The sequence below is a fragment of the Erinaceus europaeus genome, chromosome 20 (assembly GCF_950295315.1).
Source record: "Erinaceus europaeus chromosome 20, mEriEur2.1, whole genome shotgun sequence".
Taxonomy (NCBI): Eukaryota; Metazoa; Chordata; class Mammalia; order Eulipotyphla; family Erinaceidae; genus Erinaceus; species Erinaceus europaeus.
The window spans coordinates 18,187,125-18,200,120 of NC_080181.1; the positions used below are offsets into that span (position 1 = coordinate 18,187,125).

A 12,996-nucleotide genomic window follows, 5' to 3' on the forward strand; every position below is an offset into this window, starting at 1 on the left:
ATCCACCTCACAGTTAACAGCCTTCTGTTAATGGCTGCAGGATATTGTACTTGATTTCTTTTTCCAAAACCATGTGCTATTTCTGCCTTGACAGTGTGCTTGCTAATTGAGTTTTAGGAAACCGGAAAGGGTTTATTTATTTATTTTTTAATGAATTATTTAAGAAAGGCACCAAAGTTGCCTGTTTGTATCCCTTCTGCTACACATCAGATTGTGTTTTCTAACAACCTAATTGTTATGATATCTATTTCAAGGGGACATTTATCAAGTCACAGTGCACCCTTCTGTTTGGAAGAAATATTTGAGGATGTGAGCAGAAATTATTTTTACATAAAGGCTTCAGGCAGTTAGGAGTACTGACACACATATCTTATTTTCATCACTGTCATTCACTTCCTTTGCCTCCAATAAATAGGTCATTATTATTCCATTGCAGCCATCTTTTGGTGCCTTAAAGTATAGAGCTCTGTTGAATATAGTTGCTTTCCAGCTGACCCGTATAATTTATTGGTGATTTTTACAGAGTGACATCCTTGGGCCACTACCATCAGCTAAGGCACTTTGATATCTTTCAGCAAAATAATTCATCACCACCTTTTCTTCTTAAACATTAGGACTGTGGCAGGTTAGCATAGCAGAGAATTGTGTTTTATCCAAAGACACTGGATCCAAGATTGGCCTTAGCAATCGCCACAGGCAAATATGACGGCGATGGTGATGGTGATGACAACAATGACACCATGGTCTCGCAGAACACATTATGTGTCGGAGCACCCCCAAGGGCAAGTATGTGGAGGTGACCAGAACTCTACCCGAGTGATAATGACACACTAGTGTGACCTGCGCTTAGATGACTTCATAGTCTGTAATAAGTAGCAATGTTTCGCAGCTGAGGAGGTGACTCAATAGGTAGGTCACAGGACCTGCATGCATGAAATTCCAGGTTCAATCCCAGCTGGCAGTGCTCTGGACCCTCTCTTTCTCTCTCTCTCCCTGTGTGTGTGTGTGTGTGTGTGTGTGTGTGTTAAAATTATTTTTTCATGATTCCCTTTTTATGCATTTATTGATTTATGCTTATCTGCTTATCGCCAGGGTGAGTGAGGCAAGCACCTGGGGCTCAGTTCCTGCAATGATTCCACCAGTCCTGTCAGACTCTCTTTTTTAAGGTAGAGAGTGAGAGTGGGCCAGGCAGTCATGCACCTGCTTAAGAAGTGCACACATTACTGTGTGCCAGGGTGCAGGTTCAAGTCCCTGGTCCCCACCTGCAGAGAGAGAGCTTCACAAGTGGTGAGACAGGTCTACAGGTGTTTTTCTGTCTCTCTCCCCATCCCATCTCAATTTCTCTGTGTCTCTGTCCAATAATAAATAAATAATTTTTTCCCTTTTGTTACCCTTGTTTTTTTTATTGTTGTTGTGGTTATGATTATTATTGTTATCAATGTCACTATTTGTTAGGTAGGACAGAGAGAAATGGAGAGAGGAGTGGAAGACAGAGGGGGAGAGAGAGAGAGAGACACCTGCAGACCTGCTTCACCACTTGTGAAGCGACTCCCCCGCAGGTGGGGAGCCGGGGTCTCCAACTGGGATCTCGAACCGGGATCTTTACGCCAGTGCTTGCACTTTGTGCCGCATGCACTTAACCCACTGCACTACCACCAGACCCCCAGATAAAATATTTTTAAAAAGAGATGAGAGATAGGAGAGACACCACTGCACTGCTCCACCACTCCTGAAGTTTCCCTCATGCAGCTGCTCCCATGTGGTGGCAGGGGACTTTAACCTGGATCCTAGCATGGTAAACTATGCACTTTACTGGGTGAGCCACCTCTCACACAACCATGCTTGGAGTATTTTCAAAGAGACAAGCACCCCGTGGTTCTGTCTGACCACCTTTATTACTCCCAACAAATCCATAGTTAACTCCTCTCTCCTTCCATCTCCTGTGCAAATGTTTGATGGCTTACTGTCATGCCTAGAATGGACTGAGAGTCACAGAAATCGAAGAATCCAGAATCGAAGTATATAGTTTTATCTACAGAACCTATTCAATTAGAGGCAAGCAAGTCCCTGCACCGCCAGCATATGGTAGTCACAGTCCAGAGGGTCTCATGTTGAAAGGATGAATGTCCGCCACCAGCCAGCCTTCCCATTGGGCCCTTTTAAAACTTGCACATTCTTATTTGTGTTGCTAATGAGCTTCCTTTCACTGGGAGAAATCTTTCCCACAACCCAACAGAACTGTGTTTGGCATTCTCGCCTCTTCAAGGCAAGTCCCATGAATTAAGACAGCTTTTCAATCACGCGGTTGAATTTCTCCTTAATTTTCACACCAGGTTGTATTACCCTGAAGAAACACGGGTGTTGTCCTTTCTGAAGATACTTTAAGCAGGGCCTATTGAACCACTTTGGAAAGCTGGCCTGATTGGCAGGAATTCCCTTTTCCTTGTTCTTTTCTCAGATCTGGGAATTTAACTGCTCCCTCCAGCTAGGTTCTGAATTCTGTGTTTGTCACATTAATCTATTTAGGAAAAAATAATCTCAACACACACACACACACACACACACACACACACACACACACATTCTTTTTTCTTCTAATCACTTTCTAATCACTTTCCCTTGTTATTCTGTCAACACTGCTCAGCCCAGTAAGCTTCCCCTGCTAAAGCAGGTCTGGGGGGAAAACTCCCCCCCACACACACTCATACCAATGCCCTGGGCTCGCATCCTCACACCAGGTTAATTCCCAGGATCAGAGATTTGCTCCTCAAGCACCAAGATTTTTTGTTTTATCTGTGACTCTAGTAATTTTTTTTTCTTATCCCTCTAGTTTCCTCTTTCTAATCCTCAACCAGAGGCTGGTCTGTTTCTAGGTGGATTTGGCTTAAGCCATTTCAAACACCCCTCCTTGCTCCTCCCCACTGTGTCCCGCCAAAAAAAAGGATCCTTTAGCGGAATTCTGACTGCAGGTGGAACTCCTGCTTCCACTCGTAATTGCATCCCTGTTTATATAGTCACTCTCTCTCCCTCCCCTTCTCCCCCCATTCCCTTTTCCCCTCTCTCTTCCCTCTTCCTCCCCTTTCCACCCCCCTCACTTTCTTCCCCTTCCTCCCCCTCTCATAGTATTTATCTCTGACCTTTCTTGCTTAATATGACAAAGTTTTTAGGGTGTGAGTAAGCCCCCCTGAGTTGGTAGATAATTACATAAAACACTCATTGAGAGCAGAGACACTATTTACACCACAGCCAGGCTTACTGACATTCAGCTCTGCCCTCTGGCTGATGGTGATGGTGATCGTAATGATAGCACCTCCTTACATAAAACCTTATTTGGTTTTATGAGAGGAGGCCGAGGCCATTCATAGCGTGAAATGCTTGATATGTATTATCATGCTTCATCCTCCCAGCTGCTCTTATAAAGCCTTTAATCACTATCCCGACTTTGTAGATAGGAAATCAGTTCAGGGACTTGACGGAACTCACCTGAGATCGAAGAGCTGCAAAGCAGCTCTTCCACGCCCTGATAGACCAGGTCTCTGCTTGCCTCTACTACAGCTCTCGTCCTGTAAATCAGCATGAGGTATCCGCTTTCTGCCATACTTCAGCTTCTTAAGTCTAGGACAATGTCATATATTTCTATATCCTTGCTATGCCAAGTGCAGAATTGGACATTAGACAATCACTTCATCCTTTGCTCTCAAATTGAATTCTCCTTCCTCCTGCTTGTTCTCTGAGTCATTTAGGACATTTATGAGGGGCTGTGGCATCTCACTAACTCCTGTCACCTACCTAAGCAGCAAGAAGCTAAGAGCAGATCTGAAGATGAGCCTTCTATTCGCAAGCCCTGGCTCCTTGACAGATCCTGAAAGAGTGTTCTAAAGACGAGATGAGGGGAGGGCTGTAGAAAGGGGCATGGTGCAGGGCTGCCAGGGGCCTTGGGGTACGTCTTGAAGGCCTGAGTTTCTGAAACCATGTGATGAACTGAGTGATAAGCCTTCCAGGATTTTATTGTGATTCCAGAGAGCCATTGACAGATGACTTCCACACAGTGGATATAGCTCAGCCTCTTACGGATTTGGGGATGTTGATGTCCATCCAATCATAAAATGAAATTGTTTCCTGTGTCCTCTTACCCGCCTCTATTCAGTGCCCAGCATCTTTGATTTTATTCCAGGGGGGCAGTTAGCTTAGCTCAAAGGCATGTGAACTGAGGTTGAATATATGGATCGTCCCATTCCAGTTGTGAGAGTTGCAGATTCTTCCCAAAGCCAGTTCTCTAACCTTACCGCGTGTCTCTCTCCACCACACATCTCAACCAGGAGAAAATACCTACTGGGTGTATGTATGACTTCCGGGAGCCAGTTGATCCCAGCCATAGTCCTGTGTTGTCCCCAGACTGCTTTTGTGAACTGTGGAGAAGCACCGGTCAGCCAGGCTTGGTGTTGCTTGGTGTCCATTTCTAATAGATTTGTTTGTTCTCATTTTCCTTGACCCCATTAAACAAATTTGAATGGATAAGACTTTTTTTTTATCTCTGACCTTTTCCTCTCTCTCTCCTTTTTGATTTTTAAGGTGATGGGCAGAATTTGTTTACGAAAGACGTGACAGTGATTGAGGGAGAAGTGGCGACCATCAGCTGCCAAGTCAATAAGAGTGACGACTCTGTGATTCAGCTGCTGAATCCCAACCGGCAGACCATCTACTTCAGAGACTTCAGGCGTAAGTTCCCATCTCAGTAGCATTAGGGGACAGCTTCTCTTCTCCCTACACGATGTCCTAAGGAAGAGATCGTCGTGGTTTCCTGTCCTTAGTTAAATGTGAGCTGAATCAATTCTTCAGAAGGGAGACAATATATACAATGATCATCTTTCTACCTAATTTGAGATCTTAAACAGGCTCTTTTAAAAAGCAAGGCCATCTTCCTTTGCAATAGGAATTGATTTTAGTAATTCAAGTTGCAATTGTGTCCCAAATCCTTCGCTGACACAAGCAACATCAATGGGGCACAGCAAGGAGAATACCGCCTGCTGAAAGGTCATCTTTTGGATTGGGAGACTGATGTTCCCACGGTAGCCTGTGCCTACAAAGACAGAACCAGATGTCCTGGCATGCCACCAATGCCTCTGGGATATGGAGGGAACCGTCTGCTAAAATCCATCTAGTAGTGGTGTCTCAAAGGCCTAACTGTGTACCACAGACTTGGTTTTGATGGAGAAGGGAAGAAGGCTTTTGAAAATTTATTTGAGAGCACTGGTGCCTCACCAAAGCGTGGGGGAGAGCTAGTCCCTTCCATTCTGTTTGTCTCCAACCTGCCTGACCCACAGAAGAAGCTGATAGCCCTTCCTCAAATCATATCAAATACAGAGACGCAGCTCAGTGAAGTTGGACTATTTTTTTCATCTTGCTTTCAAGATTTCTAACCATAATTTTCTTTTTTTTAAATTTCTTTATTGGGGAATTAATGTTTTATATTTGACAGTAAATACAATAGTTTATACATGCATAACATTTTCCAGTTTTCCATATAACAATACAACCCCCACTAGGTCTCTGTCATCCTTCTTGCACCTGTATTCTCCCCCCCACCCACCCCAGAGTCTTTTACTTTGGTGCAACATGCCAATTCCAGTTCAGGTTCTACTTGTGTTTTCTCTTCTGATCTTGTTTTTCAACTTCTGCCTGAGAGTGAGATCATCCTCTAATCATGATTTTCTGGTTTTCTCTTGTAATTTAGAACCCTTGTTTTTTTGTTTTGTTCTGTTCTGTTTTATTTTTTTAGACATATATATATATTTATATATATATATTATTTATTTTCCCTTTTGTTGCCCTTATTGTTTTTTTTTATTATTATTGTAGTTATTCTTGTTGTTGTCATTGTTGGATAGGACAGAGAGAAGTGGAGAGAGGAGGGGAAGACAAAAGGAGAGAGAAGGATAGACACCTGCAGACCTGTTTCACTGCTTGTGAAGCGACTCCCCTGCAGGTGGGGAGCAGGGGGCTCAAACCACGATCCTTACGCCGGTGCTTGCGCTTCGCACCACGTGCACTTAACCCACTGTGCTACCACCCAACTCCCTAGACTTACATTTTTAGGCCTCAGACTTTTGGATGCAATTTGAGAGCCTAGGACTCTTATTCCTTGACCTTTCAGTGCTCAAAGGGGAATCTCCTGGCCTGTTTCTGTGCTGCCTATTCCAGAAGAAAATCCAAACTGATAGATGAATCAGTGCTGAAACCTGATTGAACTGAGGCGCGCGCGCGTGTGTGTGTGTGTGTGTGTGTATGTGTGTGTGTGTCTCCAAGTGCTTGAGTTTCCTTTTGGAAAAGATGATTTGTCTACAAGCAGGTGTTACACAAGCCCCTAAATTTGACTTCTTAAAGTCCAAAGGGAGCCTCTGACAAGTGCAAGAAAGTCTTCCCTCTGCAGCTGCCTCTGGTCCCCTGACTTTATTCCTCTAAGGCAAGACGAGGCAAGGCAAGCAGACCATCCCTGCCCTTGCTCACACTCACCAGCTCTGTGCTTTTTCTTACAGCTTTGAAGGACAGCAGGTTTCAGTTGCTGAATTTCTCTAGCAGCGAACTCAAAGTGTCGCTGACGAACGTCTCCATTTCTGATGAAGGAAGGTACTTCTGCCAGCTCTACACTGACCCACCACAGGAAAGTTACACCACCATCACTGTTCTGGGTAAGAAGCACATGGGGGCTGCCCCGGGGGAGCCATGGAGGGCAGCCCTTCCTACAGATGGTTTTCAGCAGCAAGGGGAATTCTCGGTACATTTGACTGTTAGAAACTTGTTTTAGGGAGCATCACCGCCCATCTTGCTGCATTTTTAAAAAATAGCCTATTTTACCAAACACTCTGAGGAATAGCAATCAGCAGTCTTTACAGATCCCACCTGCTCTTGGGTTTCAACCCTCAAGCTTCAGCAGCAAAGATCAAGAGAATTTAGAGCCCTCAAAATGAATCACTCACCACACAAAATGTCATTGCTTCTAACTACCAAGGTCTTTTTTTTCCCTCTTTCTGTGCAGGAGAAGGAGGAGCTAGGCTGCCACATCTGTACCCCATGGCAGATTTCTTATAAAACCCAGCTAATGATTTTTTTCCCCCTTCTGACTTATATCGAGTCTGATGTGGTTGATCTCCTTTTTCGTAGGCTGTATTTACTGCCTCCTTTATCACTATCTACTTTAGATCAAAACCACAACAACTCGTACTTAGCTGCCAATCGCAGCCATTGGACATGAAAGAATTAAAAATATCTTCTAGGGAGAGGAGGCAGATGTGACGTTACAGGCCCGCTGTTGACTGGCTGCTAGGGCCACCTCGAGCATGTTGAGTGTCTTCATTTGTGCCCAACAGATTGTGAGTCTCAGCAAAATCCCAGTGGCCAGGTCCCCATGTTTCCACGTCGATGTAGTCAGCAGATAGCCAGGCGCTGGAGGTGGTGCATTAGTCACCTTTTGGACAGGCATATACTCCAGTGCATAACACCAGCTGCTTTGAATTTTTGAAACTTGAGGTTTCAAGGACGTACACTATAGTGTGAGGCAAGATCTCTGATTTACACCTTCAGGAAGATGATGAATCAAAGTCTATTTGAGGCGTCAGGCTGCAGCTTTTCAGTGTAATGATATGAAGATTAAAGAGGGAAGATAAATATGAAGGACATTTTTGCTTGGTGTGTGTGAACATATATGTATTTATGGCTCTACATATTGAGCTGCTGCCTCATTACTTTGTTTAAACACAGCTGTAAAAGAGAAAATATTTTTAAATCCATTAAGCTAAAACATGTCCCTGATGCTTGCCTGTATGTGTTTAATAAGTGAAATGTTGATCTCTGAAAGGCAGGTTGTGTTTAAAGTCTGGCCATGCAGTTTAGTGTTGGGCGGCTTTCTGTTGTATGTCTCTCGGTGAAGTTTTCAACCATGTGAGACCTGCCAAAATGGTAAGCGTGGAAGGTTCTGTTGGCATGACTATCGTGGTATTTTGTGGATCTAGCTATACCACAAGTGTGCTTCTGCATATGTAGAAAGAAACCTCTGGAAACACCACTTGCTTATTGCACACAGCCACCAACTACATAGACTTCAAGTGGACTGTTCATCCACTGAGCCAAGGCCCATGACCTGCCCACCAAAATGGCAGTGATAGCATGGACTTTTCTGAAGGCCTGACTGCATACGCCTTGAAGTGTGACCACCATTCCTGTACAGGAGGGAAGGCTGACAACTGCAGTTTGTCAGCTCAGCCAGGTCGCAGAGCACATGGTGAGAATAATCACCGGTGTTAGGGAGTGCCTCCCCACTGACCCTCTCCACCTTTATGGCTTCCAGTCTGTGTTGGAGATTCTCCCCCTCCCTCCCCAGGACCCCCCTCCCCCAGAAGGTGCACATCTTCTGTTTGGAGGATCGTATCTGGATGTTGGCACACAGTTTCTGCTTGTCAGCTTCTGGCACCTGCAACATTTGTTTCCAGATCCAATGGTCGGGCCAGTTTGAACCCACCAGAGCTTGGGAGCCAGCACTAGACCTTTGAGTGGCAGTGTGTCTGTAATCCTTTTCGGAGGTCTGACTAGTCTGAAGTCATAGGTTCCTGCTTGTGTTGTCTAGAAGCGTCAGCTTAAACGTACTTGAAAATGCTACTCCTGTAGATACCCTTCTTGCAGACGTGATCACTCACTTAATATTCACTCCATTGAATTTTACTTTACGATTTCCCTGATGGAGTAAGATTGTTGTCATCGGTGTCTGAGTCTTTCACATTCCAGGATCCAACAATTTCCACTCATGCTTGTACATTCAAAACCTTTTCCCCAAGGTTTAGAGTCTTCAGATACGATCATGAATAAAGAAGGTTATATTAGCACCTCCCTCTCCATCCACCGTTCTTGGAAAAAGGACTCTGTGTGTACTTACACAGCTGTTAGACTTCTTGATAGGTTAAAGATGCTCATTTGAGTGCATGTGTCTATTATTTGAAGCATTCGGCAAAAATTTCAGCATGATTATAAGATATAGAGACTAGTATTTGTTGGATACTTTTATGTTTATCATCCTACCTGTGTAAAAACCGAAACCTCATCTTGAGTATTTTGCATATATTTGGGTACCTCTGAGGATATTCATTCACTCCTTCCATCTGCAACAAGTGTGTTTTCTTTCTCCAGATCATAGGGTAGGACTCTCTTTGTACTGCTGATCATCAGAGGAGATGAACAAGAGAGGGAATGCATATCCTTCCGTAAGACTAAAGTAGTTGCTGATAATAAGAGCTAATATTATTACAGTCTTGTCCTTCTAAAATCAGTGTTCACTCTTAAGATTCCAAGAGCAGGAAAACCTAATTATTTTAAAGGGTCTTTAGAGTAAGATTTCACATACGGACCAGCTTTCAGACTCCTCTTTTGTTGTAATTAACATGACTCATCTTGATATTGCTGGGCTTTTTTAATGCTGTAGGTGTAATGTTTATAATTAGCACCCTTAGAGATTCGAGGCTGGCAGTGAAGAACCTTGACATTTCTTTGCAGTTTCCTTTTATGTGATTTTTTTTTTCATTCACATTTTCATCTACATGTACCTTCCTTAAAAAAAAAAAACTTACATATATATATATTCATTCATTCATTCATTCATTGGCTAGAGCTGGAGAGAAACTGAGATAGAAGTGCGAGAGTAAAAGAGGGATACCTACAGCAGTGCTTCACTGCCCACAAAGGTTCCCCTGCAGATGGGGAGTGGGGGCTTGAACCTGGATCCTTGCACATGGCAAAGTGTACACTCAACCAAGTCTGCCACAACATGTACTTCTTTATACTGAACATATGTTACTTTCATTCTAAACTGCAGGTAGTTTTTACTAAGTATATCTTTGTAGACCACATATAAGTATGTTCTCTCATTGGTAACAGTTGTAATTCATTTTCCTTATAAATTTTTATACTTGCTAACCTCTTTTTAATACTTGAGCAAATGTAATGAAGTTAAAGAGAAGATGGGGCACAATTAACAGAACCAAATTTTAAATTTTAAATCACCTCCTTTTCCTAAGCTTTCTTGCACTAAAAATTAAATCTGTGAGAGGTAAGCTTTAGAACTTGTATCAATAAACCATGAGGAATAACATTATAGATTTTGGTTTTTGTATTTGCAAGCCAAACCATCTCCCACTGTCCCCCAAACTGGAAACACTTGTTCACAATCTTGACAAAACTCTAGACTTGGGGGGAAAATCTTTTACCTATTTCTCAGCATGTACTTCTCAGCAGTCAACAAGTCCTCCATCATTCTACATTGCCATATTTTCTAACATGTTGTGAAATTTTCCACATGTTCCCTTTAGCCATAAAGTTTAATGTGATCCAGCTCTTCAAAGTGTTAGTCCTAGGACACGACATTGATAAAGGGGAGAATCATGTTAAAAGAGTAGGCAACTTTGGAGCGTCTCTGTTGAAATAGATGGTGGATTAATATGGATACTACCCCCAGCAGTCAGTAATCCAGACCTGTGATGAGGAGAGCACTGTTGCCTTCTGCCTCAACATGAGATAAAAAGGAGAGAATATGGGACTGGGCTGTAGCGCACCAGGTTAAGCACACATGGCACAAAGCGCAAGGACTGGATCCCCATTCGAGCCCCCAGCTCCCCACCTACAGGGGTTTGCTACACAGATGGAAGCAGGTCTACTGGTGTCTGTCTTTCTCTCCCCCCTCTGTCGTCTCCTCCTCTTTGATTTCTCTCTATCCTTTCCAACAACAAAAACAACAGCAGCAGCAATAACAAGAACAAAAGCAACAAAATGGGAAAAAATGGCCTCCAGGAGCAGTGGATTCATAGTGCTGGCACTGAGCCCCAGCAATAACCCTGGAAGCAAAAAAAAGGAGAGAAAATACATGAAAGACACCCAGGCATACATAGAAATATGGGGGCACCCAGTTGAGAACACCATGTACAAGGAGCAGGGTTTGAGTCCCTGCTCCCCACTTACAGGTGGAACACTTGACAAGTAGTGAAATAGTCTCTCTCTATCTCTCTCTCTCTCTCTCTTCCCTACCCCTCTCAGTTTCTCTCTGTCCTATCCGATAAAAATAGACATGAAAAAGAAATACTTGACAGAGACTGTGTTGGAGACTCAACAAGACTTGGCAGTGCTCTATGGTATAATCTGTTAACAACTATCTATTCCCATCAACATAATTCCCACATTGCTACAGCGACCATCGAGGCATTTCTTCCGAAGTAATACATGCAGATCAGACTTTCTCCTTATTTCTTCTGCATTGATTTCCAGGAAAAGACTTTGGTCTATTATGGTATTTATAGCTGTCTGCCCTCGTCATCATCCTAAGGGAGCCACTGTCCATAACTTGAGTATCCCAACATGCTTTCAGCATCCTGATACTGCGCTGTGCTACTCAATAATATGTTTTTGTTGGTTTGTTTGTTTTGTGTTTACACCTGTCAATACCACAAATGATTTTCACCACTTTTGCTTTTTATTTGGACCTTACAAGGAATGATTATTCTCTGACTATGACTTCTCCATGTGTTAGGAAGACATTTCTAGACCTATAATCCTTAGATGGTTCTTTTTCATCCCTTCTTACTTTCTTCCTCATCACTCACCAAAATCTTATTTTCGTAAGGCCCAGGCATTCTTTTTCTCTGACATTTGCTCTCACAATAGGATTGTTTTCCATATTTCTATTATGCTGCACTCTGGAGTCAATGGTATGTGTTGCTGCTAAGCATCTAGTCTCTGCAGATTCCCTGTCAAGTCGTTTGGTGTGTGTGTGATAAAAATGTATAACCCACCTGATTGTCGTGGAGCTTGGATAAACTGTGCTGAAGAAACAGCCTGCTGAGTTTCCCCCACTACTTTTGTCACTGCCTTTCTCTGTCTATTTAAACTCGGGGCAGATGTACAACTTTAAATTGGATATATTAGACTTTCTGTATATGCTGCTGCTGCTGCTGCTGCTGCTGCTGCTGCTGCTGCTGCTGCTGCTGCTGCTGCTGCTGCTGCTGCTGCTGCTGCTGCTGCTCCTCCTCCTCCTCCTCCTCCTCCTCCTCCTCCTCCTCCTCTTCCTCCTCCTCTTCCTCCTCCTCCTCCTGCTCTTCCTCTTGCTCCTCCTCCTCTTGCTCCTCCTCCTCCTCCTCCTCCTCCTCCTCCTCCTTCTTCTTTAATGTAAGCCAGGATAGTTTAACTACTCATTGGGGCCATATCACTTTAGCAACACATCCAATTGAGCAAATGTGTTGTTTTCCATTTACACGGGGAACTAAGGCAGGGACCTGTTTTGCTCTAATAGTTATACCCCACTATCTTGCTGCAAGACACATGCAACATATGCAAATGGTTTCTCTTTTACATAATTCCCTATAGGAATTTTCATCTGCTTCTGTTCAGTCTGAAAAGCTTCCTGTAGCAGAATTTTCACGTTGGACTAGAACAGTAAGAAATCCCAAATACGTGGTTTAATCTCATGACTTATTGAAATAGTATCAGAGATTTATTATTCAACTTGATCATCAGGATGACATGTTTATTCATATTTAATTCCTTGTTTCTCTTCCGAGTTGAGAAACTTATTAATCTTAAGTCTCAGGACTGTCTTTGCTTATTCATGGTGGTCAGGTTAGAGTCACCCTGTTGAATTCAGTATTCTTAATGATTTTTATTTCAAGAAGCTCAGTCTTGAGGTAAGGTTGTACCTTATTGAAATTTTGTTGCCAACTTGGTTTCATAAAACATGACTACTTTCTTCTCCATCATCTTCTCTACATATTCTTGATTTGATACTCAACATTTTGGTCTCCAACCATTCTTTTTCTATTTTATTACATACATATTTAATGTGCCTAGAGAAAGCTGGTTTAATTCTGATACATAACTCTACCTGTAAGTACGTAATAGTCTTTTTTTCACCTTTGATTCCCAAAGTCTAAAGTACTGGATTTCATACTGTGGAAAATTACTGCATGT

General features: G+C 43.0%; 1 protein-coding gene across 12 annotated transcripts in view; it reads left to right on the top strand.

Annotated features, from left to right (window-relative positions):
- Window positions 1–12,996, top strand: part of CADM1 (cell adhesion molecule 1) — a 411,245-nt gene that overhangs the window by 322,616 nt on the left and 75,633 nt on the right. For all 12 annotated transcript variants that reach the window (XM_060180023.1, XM_007522987.3, XM_060180017.1 and 9 more), the window contains exons 2-3: window positions 4,573–4,719; window positions 6,537–6,689. In XM_060180023.1, coding sequence (XP_060036006.1) covers window positions 4,573–4,719; window positions 6,537–6,689 — 300 coding nt within the window. The remainder of the gene's footprint in view (window positions 1–4,572; window positions 4,720–6,536; window positions 6,690–12,996) is intronic.